This window comes from Falco peregrinus, chromosome 9 (genome assembly GCF_023634155.1).
Source record: "Falco peregrinus isolate bFalPer1 chromosome 9, bFalPer1.pri, whole genome shotgun sequence".
NCBI classification, from domain to species: domain Eukaryota; kingdom Metazoa; phylum Chordata; class Aves; order Falconiformes; family Falconidae; genus Falco; species Falco peregrinus.
Genome location: NC_073729.1, coordinates 18544126 through 18567368, shown reverse-complemented (window position 1 = coordinate 18567368; position 23243 = coordinate 18544126). Strand labels below are relative to the sequence as shown.

The 23243-nt window shown below is 39.2% G+C and overlaps 2 protein-coding genes across 10 annotated transcripts in view; both read left to right on the top strand.

Annotated features, from left to right (window-relative positions):
- SHANK2 (SH3 and multiple ankyrin repeat domains 2) overlaps positions 1 to 23243 on the top strand; it is a 354214-nt gene that overhangs the window by 309454 nt on the left and 21517 nt on the right. For all 8 annotated transcript variants that reach the window (XM_055814242.1, XM_055814244.1, XM_055814240.1 and 5 more), the window contains 2 exons: positions 1149 to 1284; positions 3942 to 4022. In XM_055814242.1, the coding sequence (XP_055670217.1) occupies positions 1149 to 1284; positions 3942 to 4022 (217 nt within the window). The remainder of the gene's footprint in view (positions 1 to 1148; positions 1285 to 3941; positions 4023 to 23243) is intronic.
- On the top strand, positions 4072 to 22805 carry LOC114012941 (uncharacterized). 2 transcript variants are annotated; one of them, XM_055814246.1, is made up of 3 exons: positions 4072 to 11714; positions 13561 to 14214; positions 18624 to 22805. In XM_055814246.1, the coding sequence occupies exons 2-3, from the start codon at positions 14136 to 14138 to the stop codon at positions 19481 to 19483; spliced, it is 939 nt and encodes a 312-aa protein (XP_055670221.1). In that variant the 5' UTR covers positions 4072 to 11714; positions 13561 to 14135; the 3' UTR covers positions 19484 to 22805. The 2 variants fall into 2 exon arrangements, with proteins under 2 accessions (XP_055670221.1, XP_027646675.1); XM_027790874.2 differs by lacking the exon at positions 4072 to 11714 and having other exon boundaries at positions 12450 to 14214.

Below are 23243 nucleotides of genomic sequence, written 5' to 3'. Positions count from 1 at the left end.
CTCTGAACTGTAAATTCTTTAGAGTGTGAGATGCCCAGCCTGTCAGAATAAATAGAGGAGGCTGAAAACACTTACTTTGAAAATGACTGTTCATTTTGGAAGGCACTGAGTGATCTCAGTGAAATACAACTGAGTCAGTTGAATTTTGGATAGAGATCAACTTCCCAGCATGTATTCTGGCAGCATCTCTTCTTCACTAATTCTGTTCCTCAATATCTTTTATGTTCAAATTGCACATACAGCACTTCAGTCTCATATGCTGCTATCATTCAGATTTCAGATCACTTTCAGTGAATTCATACAGATTGAATGAATAAATAAATTACTTGTATCCATGCTTATTTGCAGGTTTTATGCCTATGCTTTCTTCTATGTCTATTAATTAATATTATGGAAAGAAAAATATGGCAAAAATTATGATGTAGCACTAGGAATTACCCAGAGAGTATACATTTTAATGTTGCAGTGCAGTTTAAAGTTAACTGACACGACCGCAATAGCTGGTCAGGGCTTCATATAGTTAACTCATCTTTTTCCAGGAAGAATGTTTTGGACTCCTATGGCCCTGTTGCCTTTGCTTCCAGGACATTAGATCCTTCCAGAAACTTGCAGAAGGAAAATTCTGGGAGTTTAGGAGAGTGCATATAATAAAAGAATGTCTCTTGAACATGGGACTTTATTTCAAGAGTGAAAATCTTTGTTCCTGGATGATCTGGAAAGAAAAGCTTCTTAATATCTCGTCGGTTATGTTAGAGAGCATAAAATGCATATAAACCTTTGTGGATAATACAGTCAGTCATGAAAAATTACTATCATTTAAGAAAATATTTTTAGTGTACAATAACGCAGAGTTATTACACTAATTGTTGGAATAAAATATGAAAAGGGAAAGATTTGGTTGAACGCATTAACTTTTTTTTTTTTTTAACTGGTAATTATAATGAAATTAGTAGCATATTTCATAAAGAGCTAGCTTTGTTTTTCTGTTACCATGTCAGCTATATGCTGTTTCTTAAATATGTATTTTTATTCAAATACAGTAATTAGAAATTTTATATCTTCCTGTTCTTTACATCTTCTGTTTTGAAAACTGAAAGAACAGAAGTTTTCTGGATTTTGATCTAAAAGACTGTTTTCTTTCTTTGCAGGTTAATAATGAGAATGTAGTGAAAGTTGGCCACAGGCAGGTGGTGAACATGATTCGACAAGGGGGCAATCACCTAGTTCTTAAGGTTGTTACTGTAACCAGGAATCTTGATCCAGATGACACAGCTAGGAAGAAAGGTATATTTTTCTCTTTTCCTAATGGAGTCCTTTTGGTCTTGCTCCACAGAAATTAGCATACAGTTGTGAAATTACTGTTTTATAAGTTCTGATTTTCAGACTTCACTTCTAACATTTGAAATACCATTCTCTTAACTCTTCTCTTTTTTCTGTTGACTTATGCATTAATATGTGACAAAAAGGGTTATATTCTCTTGTCATGCTTGCCATGAAATTTCATCTTTATGGATCTTTATACATCTATATGTTTGAAGGTTTTGTAGTAAAATTTCTTGCGGTAGTGAGAGAGAGAAAGCACCAAAAAAAAAGCACATTGTCTTTTATTAATTAACCCTGAATGTACTTGAGAGGAGGTTAGTTTGACTCCTCTGGAAATCACTGAGAACTTAGGATTTTGCAGAACACATGTTTTAGAAAGAGCCTCTGTAAGAATACAAAAAGCAAGCAATATGTTTAGACTGAAGTTCTGGTAGAAAAAAATACATTTTAATAGGAACATTCCTTTAGATGAATTCAGAGTAGAGGGGTTGTTCCAGCAAGGGAAAATCCCTTCTCCTTTCATAGGTAGAAAACATGCATAGCTGCTTTTTCTACCACTTGGCCGCTAGCAAGTGGAAGCAGCTACTCGAAGAGAGGTTAGTATAGTATCATGTGCCACAAAGAATTGGCGAAGGAATTGTCTGGATATAAACAGGACAAGTGTTTTTTTCCAGCCTAGATTATTTTTTTTTAATACAAATTTTAATGGAGATTGTGGGTTAACATATAACATTGGACTACTCCCTGAAGAATTTCAGTGTTTCTCCCCACCACCAAAACTTCACCAAAAGAAGACACACAGAGAAAAGGATTTTGCACTACTTCCTTCACCTTACATACCCCTGGCTGCTCAGGTAACAGCTGCTTTGGGAGGTAATTAGGCCCTCATAATTATCATTAAGCAGAGAAGATTGCTGCTGCTAACTAGTGTTCAGTACAGCAGCATCACATTTTTGAAAATTCCTGTTCCTCCCATCAGTTTCTTGCACTGTCACTCACAGCCACCTGGCTCTTCAACACAAGAGCAGGCTAGAAGCTGGCACCTATGGGGTCCCTCTTTGTCCTGGTGTCCAGGAGTAAAACTTCCTATCTACCCTGTGAGTGTTCTTGACATCTCCTGCTTATGGGGCGGAGGGAGGAAAGAAAAAAAGCACCTTGGGAGGAAAAAGTGCTATATTAAATTCAATATTGTCCAAACATGGTCCTGCATTATTTTTACCTTGATATAATTACTATTCACACATTTGAAACAAACCTTTCACCAACCTTTCACCTCTGCCTTTTGGGGTGCATCATGTTGGCCTTAAATAAAAGTGCTGTTGTATACAACCCAAAGGGAAGTTGCTTCTGTAAAAACAAGCCAAGTTCTTTATCATCTTTCCAGAACCTTCTGTTGATAATGTGTCATTTGCCAAAAACTTTCATTTTGAATCTTGTCCCTTTTTGATGCAAGTAAGTTGGTAGCTTATCTTGTTACCTGGCAATTGCCATTGTACCTTGGGAATTGTGTGGAAGGATTTTCTTGCCATCAGTCTCCTTTACGATGAGCCCAGTGTCAGATACCCAGCCTCATTTAACAAGCCAGTATTTTGTGCAGTTCCCTTCACAGATTTGTTGTCACTTCTCTTGTTGGGCAAGGGCAGACCCCAGACTGGTGTGAATATGTGCAGTACTTAACCCAGCCTCGTATCTAGCACTGTACCCAAGTATATTTTTGCTTTCTTGTGGCATACTGTCAAGTCTCTGTAAGAAGATGATGGAGCTTTACAGGGAAAGGATGACGCTGACATAGTGGATATACATGATACGGGAAGAACATTGTCTACTTCTTTCCTCCATCACTCTTGCCCTCAAACTGCTTTGCCACATCTTGTCAAAATCCCGTAACCTGATGTATAGTATTGACCAAAACACTTAGGCACCCTGAATTTTTTCTGGTGTCCTAGAGCCATTGCTGTTTACTGGAAATCTCCAATGTTCCTACCAGCATTGGCATAGTCTTTTCTGATGTTACGCTCCTTTCTGACTGCCAGAAACATTTGTTGTCAGGACACTAAAACACATGCTGGGTTTTAGTTTCTGTGCTAGATGATTGCCTTGATATTTTAAGATCTTATTTATTCTGAGGATCACCTGTTTTCCCTAGTCTCACCATAACTATTAAGATAAATTTGAATCTTCTTTCTTGTATTTCTCAGATTTAACAGTTTCTTCAAAGATGAAATTAATCTGGCAGAGATTGGCTGGTCTCCAGGAGATCTTTAGCTATGTACATTTCTTAGAAGGAGGGACACAACTGCTGTGCGGCACTTTCTCTAGAAAGTCTTTTTCCTACTGAAAAATGGAAGTACATAATTATTTAGCTTTAAATGTTTCTATGTATCCTGTTACATAAAAGCTTGCTGATGTGTCAAACAACCTACGCTAAAAGTAGAAACGGTATAGAAATTCAGTACATGAAAAGCATCTCAGGGTTTTTTCCTCCGTATGTATGTATGTATTATTACCTTATTTAATGTAGCATATTCTTTTAAAGAAATATGAAATTGTGTATGTGAATATAGTGTTTTAAAGATGTGTATTTGCTTATACTGCATATCCTTCTGTTTAATGCAAAGCCCCACCACCTCCTAAGCGAGCTCCAACCACTGCACTGACCTTGCGGTCTAAGTCAATGACCTCAGAGCTTGAAGAGCTTGGTAAGAAAGTGTTTTTTGACAAGCATGCTGCCATAGTAGAAATGTAAAAAAAATATATATACATATCTATATGTGTGTGTGTGTATATATGTTAAATTGACTAAAAGGAACTGCACTGTGTACAGTATATAGAACAGAAAAGGTTTTAAGAATGCTGCATCTTTGGAAAGTTCAAATGTGCATGATTTGCATGAATAATTTTTTTAAAACTTGTGCCTTTACTGCTACGCAAGAGAATGTTGATACATTTTGTGCATCACCAAAGTTTAGCACATCTACTAAAAAGTAATGCCGTTATCATATTTTGTTAGCTTTGCTTTCTAAATTTTCACTTCATCTAATATTGTTTTATTTTAAATTTCTGTGGCCTCTCATTAGTGGATAAAGGTAAGCTGCCAGAAGCTGTTGTTAAAAAGCTGACAGTGTTAAAGCAGCTTCAACTTCAACTTGTTTTCATTAGATTCTGATCTGAAAAAGCGCATATTGTGATATCACTTTGACTTCTGTGCATGATATAAACTTAGTTGTTCTCACTATTGGTAGTAAAAAAGTATGAGCATTCAATCTTTTATTTGCTAATTTTAAGAAATATGATTATAGATTCCTTTGCTTGATCATCCACATTCTAGATATGCTATTTCTTCAGGAATTTTTGTTTATTTTCTAGAAATAAGGAAGGCAACAGTTCTTTTCTTCCCGGTTTTAATGTTAGATCATTAAAAAGTGAAATTTCTGCAGCTAGTTTAATAAATATGTTATGAATGGACCATATATAGAGAAATATATATGGACCATATAAAGAGAAAATCCCAGTGCATATTTACATATGGCTGTTACACTAAAACAGTGTTTTTAGCAAGTGATAATTGGGTATAAAAACAGGCCACATCCCTCATTGCAGAGTAATAGAGTCTATCTCACAATAAAACCATTTTTCCATGTAACCCTACATTGATTTATATACTGACATTTTGGGGTTTTTTTTCTGGCATGGACTCATATGAAGGCCAACTGAAAGGAATCAAAGCCTTGTGCCCACTTTTTTTCCCATGGAAGTTAATGCTTTCTGGGGCAGATGGACCCCATCTGTCCTTTAGTGAATCAAGTTGCATAGCTTCAGTGGGAGTTCTTAACAACAAAGGAGTGCTGAAGTGGTTACTGTCTTCTCTGTGGTATAATAACCAAATGAGGACCAAACGGAATCAGTCTGGTTATTTAGCTTCAACAGATCTCAGAAAAATTGATTTTTCTGTGCCAGGAAGTTTAGGAGTTTGACTAAAGGTTTCAACATTTTGTGAATGCTCCGTAATTTTTCTCCCAGGATTAACATGTCAAATATTATTTCTGGAGCCACTTTTTGTGTCTGAGTATTTTGATTTGTTTTCCCTTCAGGGAGTGCTAAGAGCTTGTAAAACTTTGCTGGCTTATCAGCAAACCTTCCCAAGGGGACAGAAATACTTGGGTACCATTTTTCCCCCCTTCATTATCCTCTTCTGCAAATCAATTTCAAACTGAGGATATTCTTCTATTTCTCTTACTTTTCCATCTTATATACTAGGTACTGTTCTTACAGCAGAGAGAAGCAGCACTCTTTTCTAGGGGAAAATAGCTTATAATTCAGTAACGGCACTTCTGCAGTGAAGACACATCATATTTTAGCTTTCTCACCCCCTATTGAGGTTATAGTACTTGATCTGCTATTTGTTCTCATCAGCTGGCAGAAACCAATGCAACTCTTGTGACTAGAAGCCATGGGACTTATTTGAATCTTTAAGCATGTTTCCCATCCATATCTTTATCAAGATGGGGCAAATATTACAGTGACAAGACTTCACTATTCTGAAGAATAGTCCCAAACCACATTCCAGAAGTCTATATCCCCTAATAAAGCTGTAGGAATACTAGACCATGGCAGAAATTTGTCTTCTTCCTAAGCAAGACTGTAGAAACCAGTTGTGTGATACTCTGAACATTTGCCACCCTAGCAAACAATACAACTGCTGTTATAAATAACATCTGTGGTTACCTATTTCAATATTTGTCCTGTAAAAGGGCTGTTACCAGAAGGAACAAGAATTCTTAAATTGCACAACAACCGAACAAGCTTCCAAAGAGAAAATATTCTCCCTGTCATCAGAGTTGTCTTCTGACATAAAACACAGATTGTATGTGTGTATTTATATATAATTTATATATCTTTATATGTATATGTGTATATATTGGACATCTGTATGAACTATGAGAACACCCACATTTTTATATCCATTAAACTATCTAATGAATAAGCAGTTGTTTCATAACATATATGTGCAAACTAAATAGGAAGTATGTACAGATGAACACTGTGGATGTTCTCATCAATATATATGTGTAATCTTTTTTTTCTGAACTGAAGAAGCTCATAGTCTCAATAATGTCTCGTGGCAAAGGATTCCGCAGGCTAATTATGTGCTGTGTACAAATGTATTTCCTTTTTATTGGTTTTAAATGTGATGCCTTTAATTTTATTGAATGTCCCTTGTTATGTAATAGAAGAAAAAGATAAATAGAAATTTCCCATTTGTTTTCCCCTAGAGTATATATTTTTGTAATTTCTCCTAGCTAAGCTAAACATCATCATTTTTAAAAAAAATTATACATCTTGCAGTCTTTACAATCACTTCCTTTGCCTGGATCTGAACTCTGCATACAGTTTTTATTGACATGTTTTTAGCTACTCTCTTCTCCATAATACTGAGCAGATATATCAGTTGTTCTCTTTCAAATGAGTTAATCCAAAATATGACAGGTAACGTGTGGTAACAATTCCTTTCCACTTCAGTCTGCAAAGATCTGAAAATGCCCAGTTACCATAGTTTGAAAACTCTGGTATCAATAAGTTGCCCCAATTACTGTTTTTAAAAAGAAAATTAGAAAAAAATATTGTACACGTATCCCTAATATCTGCAGGGGAAAAAATTCTTCAAGTATAAACCCTGATAAACTGTGCTTTTGCCAAGCTGTTTATCTGCTGTGGTTTGATAGATAATGCATAGTAGAGGCTGGCAGGGAGAGACTAACTTCTTAGATGGAAGAAAAATGTTTATGCTCAAAGTGACAGACAAGGATTTAGCATATAAAAATTACCTTCAGAATTGATTCACAGTTCATTCCCTTTCTGTTTCCAAGCTTCAGTACGGAAGAAGAAGGGTAAGGGGAAGCATTTTGTCTCTTGTTTAACCTGTTTCTCACCTTTCCATAGTGAAGGATAATAACATAATGTAAATGTTGGCATATGGTCCAGTTTATTTTATGGTGTCAAATGTACATTAATTATTGTATATGTTTTTTAGTTATTTAGTTAATAAATTGCAAACACACTAAGAACTCAAACAGAAGACTACATTTGAAAATATACCCCACATTTCTTCCTTTTGTCTCCTTTCCTTCATCTTGCCTTTTTTTCCTTCTTTGTATCCAACTCTTTTCCAAACCCTTCCATATCATCTCCTCACAGTTACTGTGCTAACTGGCAGCCACAGAGAACATGTGGCCAGTAACATATCCTCAGTGTAGTCCTACGTTAGTGATTTTGCTTGTCTTTTTAATGGCCAAATGTTACTCCCATAACCACACTGTCTCTGTCTCAGGAAATAGGGATCTTGCACACAACACTTGAACTTTTGACCTGGAGAAATGCTGCTCCGCACAATTTTAAGTTTTCAATATACCATCTTCCACACTGTCCCGTATGCATGGAGTGCCCTCCCTGAACTGATTCATAAGGCCACTACCTTCTCCTTGAAATCTCTCCTAAAGACCCACTTCCCCTGTGATCCCTATTAAACAATCATCTAGGTAATGATGGCTAGGCAGAGGGGCAGGTAGAAATAGTGGTGCTATTTTAGTAGGGTTTATAAATGTTAATGTATATATATGTATACAAAGTTTGTTTGTGTTTAGCTGTATTTTTCCATACTTCTGTATGTCATTTTGCTTTCTTAGATTGTAAGCTCTCCTGAGCAGGGACTGTGTCATTTACACGTTTTCATGACGTCTAGCCCAAGGAAGAGTCTCGAACCTCCCTGAGCCCCTGGGTGATAGCTGGTAAACCAGTCTGCATCTTGCTTTTCGACAAAGTTCAGTGTCATGGAAAGGAAAGCTAGGCTGTAGGCAGTGTCTTCTCTTGACAGGGAAGCTTTTGCTTTTTAACATTAAAGAAGACAAAATTGGGTTATATTCCACTCTATTTTTCTGCTCTTTCCTGACCTGCTTTCAGGTCGCTAACAGAGGTTCCAGCTGGTGATATTTTTTGTTCTCCATTCAGAGAATATGACAGAATAAACCCAATTGCTACTGGTATTTTTCTGAAAAAGACAATTTGGCAGCATATAAAAAATCTTCATGTTGTTATTGTAGGGTCTTCTGTTAACAAAAATTCAGTTTTCTGGGTCATAGGTGAGGGAGGCATTGAGATGAGAATGATGGCTTTTGTGGTTCTGTTTGACTGGGGGGTTTGGTTGTCATTTGAGAGGGGTTCTGCTTCATTGGGAGGATAGGAGAAGGGAAGGACATAGGTTGTATTTTTTTATATTTAGGCTAGAAGAGACAACGTTTGTGTCTAAAGAGATAGGTAGTAAAATCTTCAGGTTCACAGCAGTATGGCATGGGCAGTATTATCATTTTACTGAAGTTATGAATAGCAGGAATTACTAAAATGTAACCTGTACATCATCTGGACCACTGACTTTCTGCTTACAGTAGTTGCCTGACTCAGAGAGATAGCATCCAACTTCAAAATGGATGTTTGGAAGGAACGTGTTTTCAACAGTGAAACTGCTTTCTGGATTTTGTGGGACATCTGGGAGGGGGAAGAGGCATTATTTTTAATTTTTTTGTGTGTGTGACTTGTAGGTTTCCAAGAATTGTTGAATGAGTAAGTTATGGCAACATGTAAACTAACGGTTAGTTGTAGCAGCAATTTTTTGGAGGCACTACTTAAAGTATAATTCCAGGTTATGCATAGCTAGCCCATTAATACTGAAGAATAACCAAAATATTCATGCAGCAAATTAAAACCAAGATTTGAAAATCCTCTAAGAATAAAACATAAAAAGAAAAAATTTTGGTTATAGTTTTCATCATCACTACAGAAAATAGGTATCATTAGAGTTTCAAAACTAGTATTTTAAAATAATAGATTTAACTCTATTCATAAAAAGTTTGTGTGGCTCATGAAAACCTTGTTTTTAAAGGCTTTTTCCTTCATTTTTTGTTTCAACTTACCTATCAATAACTTTTTGTGGATGGAGTATTTTAAAATTATATGCTACTTAAGGAACACATCCATGAATTAACATCTGTAAATAGCTAGATACATGATTTAAAAGTTTCATGCTCCTAAGCTTTTTTTACTGCCAGGAAATGGGTTTGATTTAGTGAGCAATTTGGGATTTTCAGGAAAGCTAAAGTGGATAGTGTTTAATTTTAAAAACCTAATAGAAAAATCCTCTAAAAGAAAGTACAAAATGGAGAACAGAGCAGGCTAAATTTTCATAGTGAAATGGGGATGACAACACAAATAATTCTTCTGCATCAATAAGTACTACTTTGACAGTGTCACACAATTGTCAGTTGTGAGCTAGGGGTGGTGGTTTGTTTGATTTGACATGGTAATCAATATAAAAGAATCCCTCTATATGTGTTGATACTGACCTTTGAGCTGTGATGTGGGCTACAGTAACAAATACAAACATAGGGTTTTCCTCCTTTGAAGAGTCTAGATGCTAATACCACCTCAGATACAGAATAACTGTGATATCAACACAGAACATCGTTACCTGGCATCAAGTCTTAGCAGCATTTGAATGGAAAAATATCAGTTGATGGCATTCAAAAGAAATATTATTAGCTCTGTCTGCAATAAGCATTCACACTTCATCCCATTCCTGTTGTCCATTGTTTCAAAGGTGGCACGTTCTAATGGCATCTGAAACAATGAAATTGCAGAGCAAATACATATACATGAATGCCAAACAGCGGATTAGCTTACAGTGTTATTTTATGTTTGAAGAAACCACTCACAAAGACGTCTGGGTTCAAAAATAATATTTTTATTTCGCTTTGGTGGAGTTGATGATGGAGATTTGTCTGCAGGAAACAATGGAAATACCATCAAAGCAACTTTTACAACACTCACTGCATCGACTCCTTTGATAGTTTCCAGCATCTCCAGTGCTTCTGTGTAGGAAGAAGGTTTTCTGATCTTCACCAGACACTGTATTTTAGAAGATGAGAGCAAAAGACATCAGGCTTAATGAAGAATTCTTGAAGGGTATCCTTGTAAGTAATTGATTTGCATTACGTATTTGAAATTCTAATGAGATAGCAATATAATAATAAGATCAAGTTTGTCATCAGATGGTCATTTTTCATGAGCATAAAGCAGTGACTCTGGGTGGAAGTTCTGAAGTGTATGTGTGAAAAAATACGGGCCCCATTTTTTGTTGCTGTAGCAAGGTTTCAAGTTTTATGACTTGTAGTCTTAACTTGTAGGGAGTCCGCAGCAGTGTAAGAAGGTATAGGGTGAGGACCATGCCTACGACATATGTGCTTTTAAAACACTTTGTAAGAGAAAAGTATTGAAAATCAGCACATTTCTAGGAGAACAATGCTAACCCTGTTTTCCACTGAAAAGAAGCATTGGCACCTAGCTGGCAATGTGCTGATGGCACAGAATCTTAAATTAACAGGTAACTCAGTACTGAACACTTCCTCAAACCAGGGTTTGTCTTGTGTCAGGTGGGCAGCTTGAACTAACATTCTGAAAACACTGGGAATCCTGAGCAGAGGTCAGCCGAGTCTCTGTGTGGGTGTTCTCATGTACACTAGTATTATTTTGGATTTATCAGCTTATTCTTGAGTGTGTAGCGCCCTTTCATGACACTTGTTTTTCTTTACTACAGGACAGTAATTGAAAAGGTTTTCAAAACCTTTCTGCATCAGCCAAACAAGACAATGGTATAAAAGAAGTTGGAAAAGGAATTGTAAGTGTTAAAGAACATGTGGGTTTTGTAGCATTTGGAAACAGACAAATTAAATATGTTGGTATATGTGAGTGTCACTTGCGCAGATATTATTAATTGAATATCTAACCACATACTCAAAATCATGAGTGTTTGAGGAACAGTAAAAGTTGCATGTGTTTTCCAACATGGCACAGTTAGGGCAGTGGAAAACTTTTTCAGCACTTTTAATGTATTCTCTCTCTTTTTCAGGAGCCAGGGAGATGAAGGACTTATCTCCCTCATCTCAAAACTCCCTTTGCTGCTATTTCTCTTTTTTTTTCTTCAAATGTTGATATACCCATGTTAATTCATTTCTAATATAATTAAAAATAAATGTTTTTAGATAATTCATCATAGTTTGTTTGGTTTTTCCCCTCGGTGTTGAAGTGTGAAGAGTTAAGTGTAAGAACCGAGAAGGCTGCAAGTGTCTTAGGTCCTCCACCTTTCTTTTTGGTTTCTTTCTGTTGATTGTCTTTCTTTTGTGACTAGGCCAAATTTTCAAATGCTGTCTCTTAAACAGAACATCAAATTGCCACTTAAATTCCACCTGGCTTGCAGGGCAGGAGTGGGTATTGACTATATTCTCTGCTTTGTTTTTGTTCTTAAACAGAAACCACTGTTAGACAATGACCATTCCTCTTTCAAGGTAGGCTGAATTGTAAGGCTTCAGGATTGCAGGTGCATTTTAAATGCCTGTATAATTATTTCATTAATTGAACATACTGTTAAAGAGCTGGTACTTGAAAATTGTATCTATAGAAAGAACTTCAACATACCTGGTTTTTGCCTTCCGTAAAATTACTTTTGTTGGTGTGATTATAATGTGTAAATGTGACTTATATGTACTAATGCAAAGATATTTTCAGCCATAGAAACACAAATAAGACTGACTTTCAAGAAAGTTTTGATAGTTCTTTATTGTGAATACATACAACTTGTTTTCATAAATCATGTAATGGTATTTATAGATACTCAATGTTAAATGATTAATTTTAGTCACTAAACAGTTTTTATGTTTTACTGATTTATTTTACATAATTTTCCCTTTTTTGGATTTTAGTGTACTTTGTAGAGTTTACAGTATCCCAGAGAACATACAAGTATTTTTACTCAATTTTCATAGAAGGAAAGTGTTTTGAATGGCTCATGGTTTTGACTGTATTGCAAAGCACTTTTGTTATTTCCTCATTATGCTAACTGCTAAAGTAATATTCTCTGCCTATTGTTTGCAGTATGGTAAATATGTGATTTTGGCATTGTAATTTAAGCACAATCCTGCAAATTGTTCATTGGGGGGGGGGGGGGGGGGGAGGGGGCGCGGCCAGGCTGGAAGTTAACGCTGGGGGGGGGGGGGGGAGGGGGATGCGGGGCAGGGCGGACAGGCAGGCTGGAAGAAGTTAATTCCATATTAAAATGTGCTCATGGTGGCAGATTTATGAGGATTAGCTTAATTGCCTAGATCAAAACTCAAAATCTATTTCTGTATATTTTTAATTATACATTTACATGACATAACTGCAGACTGAACTTGTTTCTTCCCTCTAAATATGATCATAAACAACAACTGTGCTTTTAAATCTTAATATTTAGTACTCTTGCTCTGAAACAATGCTTTAGCAAAGTTTAGTCTTTAAATGCTTAGCAGTATGCTGAAGGCCTAGTTATACTTTATCTACTTTTCATCTTTGATGATTTTTTATACATCTATTCCTATTTCAATAGGTAAAAAGACAGGCGTTAGTTTTCAGTGGACTCAGCTCATGTAACAGAGATCCATTTTTAACCATCCTCAAATAGGAGTCACTTGTTTTTCCCCAGAGACATGAGATCTATTCATCAAGTACAGTTGCTTCTATGACAAGCAATGTTATCGTATAAACTTCTACGGTCTGATCAAGCTTTCTTTTGAAATCAGTAGGTTCTCATCTGTCTGCTACCACCCCATTAGTACTGGAGAGCTGTTCTAGAAATGTTTTCATCTGCTTCTTTGAAAGTGTTTTCTAGATTCCCATATGTACTGTTTGCCCAAATTGTCCTTTACGTAGTCCCTTCCACCCATAGACATTCACCCTGAAGTATTTGTCGAGTTACTTCCCAGCTATTCTTTTATAAACTAAGCAGGGCAAGGTCTTTTGCATATGTATGGGAAGTGACAAAAGTCTAAAAGGAATACAGTGTAAATAAGTGCACCTACTTGGTTTAGGTGCTTTTTATTAAACTTACATGCATAATCACTCTTGGTCTTTATGCTAAAAGCTACTTTTAGTTGAAAATAAAAGATATTTTAAAAATTAATCCATAAGATAAAAGCAACATCACAGCCATACTGTTATGTAGTTTAAACAAATATGCATTTTTAATAAGCACCTGTAAAGACTACCCCTTTAGTTTTAGTACTGCTTATGTAACTGATTTTTGCAGATTATTGACAAGGAAACAAATTGTAAAGGCTAATGAAAGAAATTAAACTAAACTTGCGAACTCATATTTAGGGAAGGCGATGGAACAAAATATGTGCATATGCAGTACCTGACATTAAGGGCTATGTGCCTAGACCTGTTGACAGCAAGGAAGAATGAATGTCCTGTGTTCCCATCACTTTTCAAAAGGAAAAATACATGTGCCAAATATTTGACTGTGGTTGACTGCAGATGCTAGAAAAGGTGGGTGATACTACAGCATATAGGTGCAATTGGCATTGTATGAAGTTTTGCATAACTGATTGCGCCTGGTACAGTTTCTGTCTGTATCTATCTTAGGTATTTACAAGGCATCTATCACCTTGGTACCTAAGCAGTTTGAAAAATGCACCCACCCCAGGAGGCATGATGCAGATACAGGCAGAGGCCCAGGTCCAGAGCAGCAGAGGCAGGTCCCAGGAAGCTCCCCAACTGTGTTACCGCTGTTGTTGAGCTCCTGGCCCACTTGTTGTGGCCAAGGAACATCTCCACCTACCTGTCAGCAGGAAGACGGTACCCCACCCCTCACGTCCAGCTCCACTGGTGGGGAAGCTGAAAAGCAAAGATAATGGAAAAGGCAACGATCCAGTAGCAGAGGTGAAACAGAAATGGTGGGATTTCAAAAGGAGGGATTCTTAAAGAGCAGCACATCTCAGGGGAGGGATCAGCTGCCAGTCCAAGTGGCAGGTAAGGCACGACACAGGCATAAATCTCAAATGTTCTTCAGTGAACAAAAGTTAAAGAAATACCTCTGATGTCTCTAAAGTTTGTCTATATGCAAAGCCCTGCTCTGTTCTTGGCCTCTGTCTCAGTCCTCTAACCCTGCAGCTGAAACGACTGTTCAGTTCTTTGTGTATTTCAACCCAATAATTGCTGCAATCCTAAATATGTCTAATAACAAACTTAAAGGACTCTCACTGCTAATGAGCGTTGTGGTGCAAAGAGACAGCATGGTATAGCAGTTCTCCAAAATGATGGACATATTCATGAACCTAAAGGCTGGAATAATCCTGGCTTCTAACCACCACGTTCAGAACAGGATCGGGCAAACCACAGATCACTCTTGCAGGCACAAAAAGATGGAGCAGTTCTCCTGTGGCCACCAGGAGCAATTGCTGATCTACCACATCAGACCAAGCTCTGTACCAGCCCAGTGCAAACACCCATCCAGGCAGCCAGCTACGGGCTTTGCTGCAGAAAAAAAGGATCTGTCTAACAGGAAGGAAAGGAAGATAGCCAGGACTTTGATGAAGGTTCACTAGTTACTCTCATATGGACCACTTTAATAACAGATCTCTTTTTTTTCTTTAAACACAACAGAATCAGCAAGGTAAAACAAAAATCAGTCTTTAGAGACCTGTAAGTCCCATGTGACTTTTGGAAATAGCTGCGTAGTACTCACAGTTTAAGTGCAGTGGGTCACTGACTTCCAGATGTTTGCATTTCTGTTAGCATATATGCATGCTCCTTTCTGACTCCCTTACTTTGTCACTTAAGTCATGGGAGTTGTGCCCTGTCAGAGCGAGGGACATGAGGTTAGGAACGTGTCACAGCTTTGGAGACTGCCAGTTTGTTGGCTGATATCACTAGGTATAAATATAGAGATATCTATAAAAGCCGTAAGTGACCTATTTTGCCTGTAAGTCAAATATATCTCTGTGAGCAAAATGCTGCATGTAGGAATGGTGTGCAAGGTGGAAAGAACTAGAAAGATCAGAGAATCTGACCTCTTGCCTTTGCTTCACACCTAAGGAAGCTAGCTGTGCTTCTTTGTATTTAAAGCTTGATTTTAGAAGAGAGAGATTTTTTTAAAGCCAGTTAACAGCCACGCTGATACATAGTTTGGTCCATAGCCAGTTCTGATTTGACAGTGTTAATGGTAAGGCAGTTTATCTCAACGAGATAAAGGCAGGTAGCTGAGTTAATTCTTTCAGCCAGCTTTAATCCTACTGTCAATGGCTGTCCAAAGCAGTCAGCCTCTTCTCTGGCCGATAAGGAGTTTCTGGCCGAGCCAAGTTTTCCAGTGCCCCTACTGTAACTGGCATCCCTTTTCCACAGCACCAACCTAGCCACCAGTGCAATCATCTTACCAAGACCTGGTCTGAATTTAGGGCAACCTTTGGTCATCAAGGAATGGATTTATTGGGCAGAGACTGACACATTCATCGAGGTGGTGTCAGCCATTGACCTTCAGACAGTTTTCCCTTGATTGCTCTGTAGTGAACAAAAGCTTGTGTAAGGCCATGCTTGTGACACACCCTTGGTTTTCCCATGCCCCATGTCAATGCTTCACAAAGCTTCCAGAAATGGCAGTTGTTGAACACTTTGTTACAAATAATAACAGTTACGGCTTTTTCATGGCTAGTCAAGTTAACAAACCTATCCTAAAACCTGTGAATGTATTCATTATTCATAAGTATTCGCCAATAGTTTCCACAATTAACTTTCTGCTCAGGGGTTTTCACACACTGTTTGCTTGTACTCTTTGTCATTTGTGTTATTGGTCACCTATGCCAGATGCTGTTCTTTCAGCTCTGAAAGACTGAAAACACTGATTAGGAGGATAGAAAGTGGTAAATTTCCATAGAGAATTAGGAACTTTGCAAAAATTTGTTGTGTTTGTCAGAGAAACGTTTCTTCGCAAGCCTCTGGCAAATGTGTAAACATGCACAAATAACAAAAGTGTTATGATCCCCCTGAATCTGAACAAACTAACCACTCAGTGATACTATTTACAGAAATATTCATAAATGAATGTGGGGTTTGGAGCTTTCTTATTTTGTTTTGCTTCAGTTTTTTACTTTTAATTGAGTTTGCTTCTATTACATACCAGTTGCTAGGTGGGCTCTGTTTAGAACACTTGTCAGGAAAACGGAGTTTTCAAATACAGGGAATTTTCTGATGACATGTCAAAAGAAATACCAAGACATTTTGTATGACCAGTGTCTCTAGCAGAATGAATATATATGATCCCTTATCTTTCTCAGATTCCATAGAATTTAATTGAAATGTGTGTTTGCTATGTGTGGTAAAAACAGGACCCCTGGTTTTTTGTTCTTTTTTTATGTGTACTCAAATAGGAAAATGCTGAGAAGTAATTTCATGGTCCTACACTATAGTTGTTAAGAGAGATTTGGTAATGAAGGATTGCAGCTATGGCTGTATTAGGCAAAGGGGGAGAATAATTGCAAAGGAAGAAGCAGTTATTACAGTTAGGTTGATATGCGGTCCCTTTCAAATATCCATGGAGTGGAAGAGCCAACGATTGCATGACAGTTTGTCCCTAAAATTCATTTTCATAAGGAGCTCATGCGTTTTTACAAATACAATCTCATCCTCACTTTCCATAAAACATGCAACTGGACAGTCCAGCCAGACACAGAATGTGAATACTTTGAATGTGAATACTTTGAAGTAGTGAATATGCCAAATGCACAAATAATACCCATTATTGTAGCATTTAAAAAGTCATAATTACGTTAAGCCACACAGAGTCCCTTTTAGAGCAGTATAATACTGGAGGCACTTGGGTGTGGAAATAATGAGTGCCACATTAGGGTAGACAGAGACTGATATATAGGAGGAGGGATCCTTGGGTCTGTCAGAAGGAGCTTTCATTTAAAACCATATAAAATAAAATAAAAAAGATTAAAAATCAAACAAAAAATAACCAACCCTGATTCATAAACAGAACCAGAAGTATTGTTTAATATGACCTCAGCAACACTTTCCAGGTATAAGCTTACAGCTTCAAACTGAGGTCTGAAGAGCAGCATATAAAGTATTTCAAAAAGCAGAAATTAACCCTTGAAGAATAGCATTTTTCAAGAGCAGGATGCCACCGAGTAGGCCTGAAACTGATCTGGCATTCAGACCACTGTAACGTGAGCAGCAGCCAGCCAGCTAGCAACAGTCAGCCACTGCTGGTCAGGGCTGTTCTACAGACAGCAGCGCTTCTCTCAGGTATCCCTTGCCTGAGTGTAAGGAATGCGAGCTCTTTGGGCATACTGCAACTTTTTAGTCAGACCACCCCAGATTAATTTCTGATGACCAAATTGTCCCATCCCGTCCCATCCCCTCAAAAAAAAACCCTAAAGTGGACTTGGTTTTGTATCTGAAGCGTGGGAAGGGCAAGAGTTATGGCCACCGACTCATGTAATCAAGAATGGTGCTGGGCAGATCGTGCTCTACTATGAGCCAGTGATCGCTGTGGGTGCAAAAAGCGTAGCCATTTCTAGCCTTTGGGAGTGCATTTTATGTAGGGGAGGATTTTGAGTAAGCACATACATAATATCCTCCTCATTAATGTCTATAGCAATGCCTCTTTGCACACTAAGCAGCCACAGGGAAGCACTTGCACCCAGATTTCCACCATGTGCCCTCAGGCAAGGGAAAAGGTAGCCAGGGGAGGGAAAAACGAAGTTTATTTTCAGAAGATGCTGAGATCCTGGCGAGCAATGCCCTCAGATAGCGTTACCTACCATTTGGAGGAAAGAACGAGAAAAATCTGGCAAATGTTGGGGAGGGCATTGCTCGCAGGATAAATGCTGTGGACGGCCACCATCGCGCTGTAGCAGTGGTTTGGGAGAGAGCGCACTGGGGGTGGGGGTGACGTGAGACGTCGGACAAAAGTGAAGATAGCCAGCAGTGCTTCAGAACAACAAAGGGCTGCCCTCAGCCAGTGGTGGAGCACATCTGGCACCCCAGGAAGCTCAATTGGACACTTGGCCCTGAGCTCGTCCCAGGGATTTCTGACTGACACCACTGCAGTGCATAGGTGAGCTTTTTGCTAGGTTCACTGACATTTCCTGTCACAGTTACGATGAGGTGAATTGGTAGTTCCTGCCTTGGGATGCAGCATGGCTGTGTGTGTTATGGGTATAGGACAGTGTGCATTTATACCAAAAGTGGTTAATAACATCAACTGCCACGTGCCCAATGCAGTCACTAAACTTTAGTCCGCCCTTCCGTTTGCCCAAACACATACACTCTGGCTTCCCAACTGGCTTCTTTCTATGTGTTGTCCAATGCATGTAGATACCTCCATCTGCCTGGCCTCAGATACAGTGGTTGTTGCTCCTCTATTTGATTGCCAGATGTCACTGGGGAACAAGATGGGGAGGTTCCTGGATCCTCGGGGCAAGCTGGCCATCACCGAGGGAGCTCGCTGTCCACGCCGGCTGAAGAACAGGAATCCTCGGTGCCTGCCTCTGACGAAGACTCGCCGGCCAGGACCACAGAGAGCTGGCAGTGGCCGTTGTCCTCGTCTGAAACGCACAGCAACGTTGGGGAGGATTTTGAGGGATTTCAAACACCAGCGCGGACTCCGGAGTGTACCATGGACATACAGTCTCCCGGGGATCAGTCACTCAGTAGGACTCCTCAGTTTGAAAGTGACTCTCCTGAGGAGGAGGGAAATGATGAAATGAATGAAGAGCGCTGCGGTGTTGAGCCTGTCCCTAGGGATCGGGGTTGGAGAGGGCAGCCCCAGCTAACAGAGGGAGAGAAGCTGTTGATGGAAACCAACAGTAGGATTGTGCAGCTGCTGGAAAATATCAAGAGGGAGCATGCACAGTCCATGGGTCTCATGTCACAGTCCATGGGCCGTATGGAGCTGCAGCTGGGCATTGTGGCTACCTCCACAAGAGCCATCCATAACTACCTGTCAGAGATTTTAGCTTTCCTCAAGCAGCCAAGGACGCAGGTCCTTGAAACACGCATCTCCCAAAGAGCCACCCCCCATGTTGAGTTAACTTGTGCCTCAACATGGACTGGTGAGGACGCAGTGGCATCCTCCACTGTGTGCTTACCAGGGGCCGAAGGGATGAGCGACTCTCGAGAACCACCACAGGCCACGCTGCCTTGTCGCAGTGGCCGGCTGCAGAGAGCCATAACCGAGAGGGCCTCGTTGCCCATGCCTACACGCCAGGCAAAAGGGGGAGGGAAGAAAAAATAACCACACCATAGGATTTTTAGGGTTTTTTTTAATGTGCCTGTCCTTTTAATTCTTAGCCATAAGGCCATCAGTGGCAGAATTCAACCATTTCCTACATTGGCTAACATTGTATCCTGGCTGACTAGATTAGTCTAACATTTTGTAGTTTTTATTTGCGCTGTTAACGATTTGTGCTGCTGGTATTTGAAGAACATTTGCCTCTGTTCTTTCACTTTAACTTCATACGAGCATTTTTTTACTCTGTGCCAGGCATTCATTGCTTTTCTTACAAATACAAGTCATTTCTTGAGGCAGCTGTTTTTTGAGTTTTCTTTCTCCATTATCCCATCCCCTCTGAGCAAGCATTCTGGACTTGGTGGTAAGTATACAGGTCTTGGCAATACTCGCCTCCAAAACTGTGTTCGATCAGTCTTTGCCTGGTGTTTCTGGCATGCCAGCCTGAGGTGTTGGGGTTAGCCTGTACCGGATCATGATCATTCTTATCCTCTGTGGGTCTGACAAGCTCACTTTCTAAGACCCTCGGTGGAGCTAATCCACATGTCTTGGCTATGTCGTACAATAAGTAATGTTGCCAGGATCATACCTCATATTTATCTTTTGGGGCCTGTATAGTGATGTGCCACCAGATCTATCTAGGCACCTTACTCTCATTTTCAAAGTTCCTTTTACGATGGATCTGGTGGTTTGATGGGCAGCATTATAATTTTTCCTCTGAGAGAGTCTGGGGATTTGAAACAGGAGTCACTAAGCAATGTGTTCTACGGGGATAAGAGCCATCTCCTGCAACAAATCCATTAGGAGGAGACTGTCCCCTGTAATTATCACAGATATTAATGATTTAAGAAAAAGAAAAAAGAAAAAAAAAAAAAAAAGCAACTTGCCTAGCAGCCAGACCTCTTGAGAATGTAAAAGTCATGACATGCTGTTGGGTACTGTGATACTATGTCTGTGATTAAGAGCTTTTCATCAGAGACAACCTACATGTTGATAAAATGCAACTACTTTCTGTGCCTTTAGGCCATCTAATTCCTGAGGGCTGGCACCCTGAGCAGAGCATGGGTCCGACTGGTAACCCACAGGGCGGATGGAAACGCACTTTTGCAATAAATTATTTTATATCTGTTGGTGCTGCCTCTCTCGGGGGAATTTAATATAGTGGCACTCAAATTGCTATATGCATGCTGAGGCATCAGACTGGCTTATACATGTGGTATCCCTGACAGTTCTCCAAAAGGATGCTGTTACCAGGAGCCCCTTGAGCAGTGGTAACGGATTATCACAGGTGTAGCATGGCTCCTGTGTTTGACTCTCAACATGCCGTTGTAACTTCTCGTAAAGGTTCAGAAGAGTTTATATGGCAATGCAGTGATGAATTCCTCCTCTGGCAAATACTAGAGAATAATTGTAGGCCTAAAAATCCTCTTCTGTGATTACAGTTGAGCTGCGCTCTCTGTCCATTGAGCCATAGACTCTTCTTCCCTGTCTTTCTGCGAGACTGAATTTATTCAAAATAAAGCAGATAATATTTTGTTATTCAACCATTCAGCCACAAATTGCTCCCTTATAAGTGTGTGTGCGTGCGTGCTTGTGGCTGTACTTTGCTAAGTGACCGGTTTAATGACGAAATGCAGCTGGCATGGCCAACCTCCAATGCAGGTTTTTTCCACTACAGAATATTTCTTCCCTTCCACCTACATCCCGCTGCGTTCCTTTTAAGAACGCCATTGGAGGTGTGCTTCTTTGGCCACACTGTTGACACACCTCACACCAGGTGCAAATTTTTGCACCCATTCTGTGGCTTTTTTCTATCTCTTTTGTTAAAACTGTTTGTAAAAGTATCCTCAGACAATGTCCAACACAAGCTTGTAAGATTCCCCTCTCATTGGTACAAGAAATGCGTGCTGCAGAGTATTTAAGATCACAAGGAGGTTGGGAGAGAAACCGATTAGTAAGCCTGACAAATTATTCCAGTACGTGCGGCCTTTGCAACATGTGTTTCTCATGCGTACATGGTTTGCACACTGGTACTGTAGATGTGAGCAGCCTAGTTAAAGGCAAATGAAAGTTGGTCCCAGTATGCTTACGTCTTATTTCTTTGGGATGAGTTTGAATGAAGCTAAATATACTTCAGCCAGTTAATTTTCTTGGCCTAATAAGCACATTTGATAATACAGTGAGAATGTTTTTATTTTACATAGTGTTTTCACTTCAGAAGTGTGGTGCAGTTGCGGCCAGATGTTCAGATTTTGACGTATTCTGCAGGACCCGCCATGTAGCTGCTGCCATTTAGAATCTATCTCGTTCCACGTGCTGGCTGCTTCTGTAGCTTCACATTTTTTGTTGTAGTTTTCAAATGACAACCTCCACTCTACCTTTGCTTTCTCATCAAAAGCAGTAGAGCAAAAGAAGAAGCTGCGCAAATGTAGTAGTGCTGCCATTGGAAATACTGTGCGAGGAATCCCTAAAGAGTTCCTTGCAAAGCAGCTTAAGCTTTAACCTGCTCTCCTCTCCCATTTCTAAGTGCTTTAGCTAGACTTGGTAAGGCACAAAGCACCACTTGAATGGGAGCAGCTATAGGGTGAGAAGGACTGAGAACCTGTCTACAGACAAGAAACCTGCAATAAACTTACACAAAAAAAAGTTTCTTCCAACTGGAAATAGTAGATGGTATTAAGAATTGGTACCAACTGATATTTTGGTCAGATCCAAAATTAGGATCTGACTTCCAGTATTGTCTAGCAAAATCAGTGCAGTTGGAGGGTATGTATGTTTCATCCCCAAACAAATATTTTCATGCTTTTCAAGTGTCTGTCATAGCCTCATCACTCTTTCCCTGTAGCTTTTTGTTGTCTGAACGGGTATATGGTTACATGTGTCTGTTAAAAATAAAGGGGATCAGTTCTTACATGGTATATTTATATTTCTTATTTACAGATTTTGAGTACCTAGTGCTTCAGTTTCCAAAACTTCCTTCTTTCTGCATCCCAAAGACCAGTTGTTTGGCTTCTGGGATGATAAAAAGGGTGGGAGAGACTTAACAGGAAATCTCTGCCCAGTTGAAGCTCTTGGTGATAGATCCCCTGAGTATGATTCTACAGTCTAGCCGTATTTTTGCTGTGTAGGTCAAATGTTCGTGGTTATACCATTGCTTTCCAATGCCTTTTGCTGAGCAGAAGTGCAGACATTCTTCTTTCAGAAGTTCACAGTTTGTATTACAAAGTCTTATGAAATGTGACTTGAAGTTTGTTTTATTTTTGAATATATGTGATGATTTTAAGAATTTTTTTCCTTTTCTCCTTCCACTGGATGATTTAAAACCCACAAAAATAAAGCAGACCAATGAAAAGAATTGAATGCTAACTTCAATTGAAAAGAAACAGCAACACTACTCTTGTGAGACAGTTTTCAACAGTGTTCAGCTTACTGGTTCTGCTCAACCTTTCCTTTCCTGCCTGCTCCCTGACCCTCTGTGACACTGAAATATCCACTTCTAGGACAACCTTCTTCCTAACCAGAAGGCTAAAAGTTCTTCCCTCTCTTCTTCTCCTCCCATTTAAATTATCTTCCTTGCATCAGCCAGATCTACTGTTTAGAGGGATCAAAAGCTCTTTTTCTCCTGCCTTATTCCCATCCATATCCATATCCAGGGCCCTGAGTGCGCTGCTCTCCAGTGAGAGGTAAAACTTAAATCCCTAAATCTGATACTTGGCATAGTAACACCATCTCTAGACCACCCAAAGCCTGGGTTTTTTTAAGTCGA

Coding starts and splice junctions, on each gene's coding strand:
- LOC114012941 (XM_055814246.1), top strand. CDS start 14,136: ATGGTGGGATTTCAAAAGGAGGGATTCTTAAAGAGCAGCACATCTCAG. Junction 14,215..18,623: donor GCTGCCAGTCCAAGTGGCAG/GTAAGGCACGAC, acceptor TTTGATTGCCAG/ATGTCACTGGGGAACAAGAT.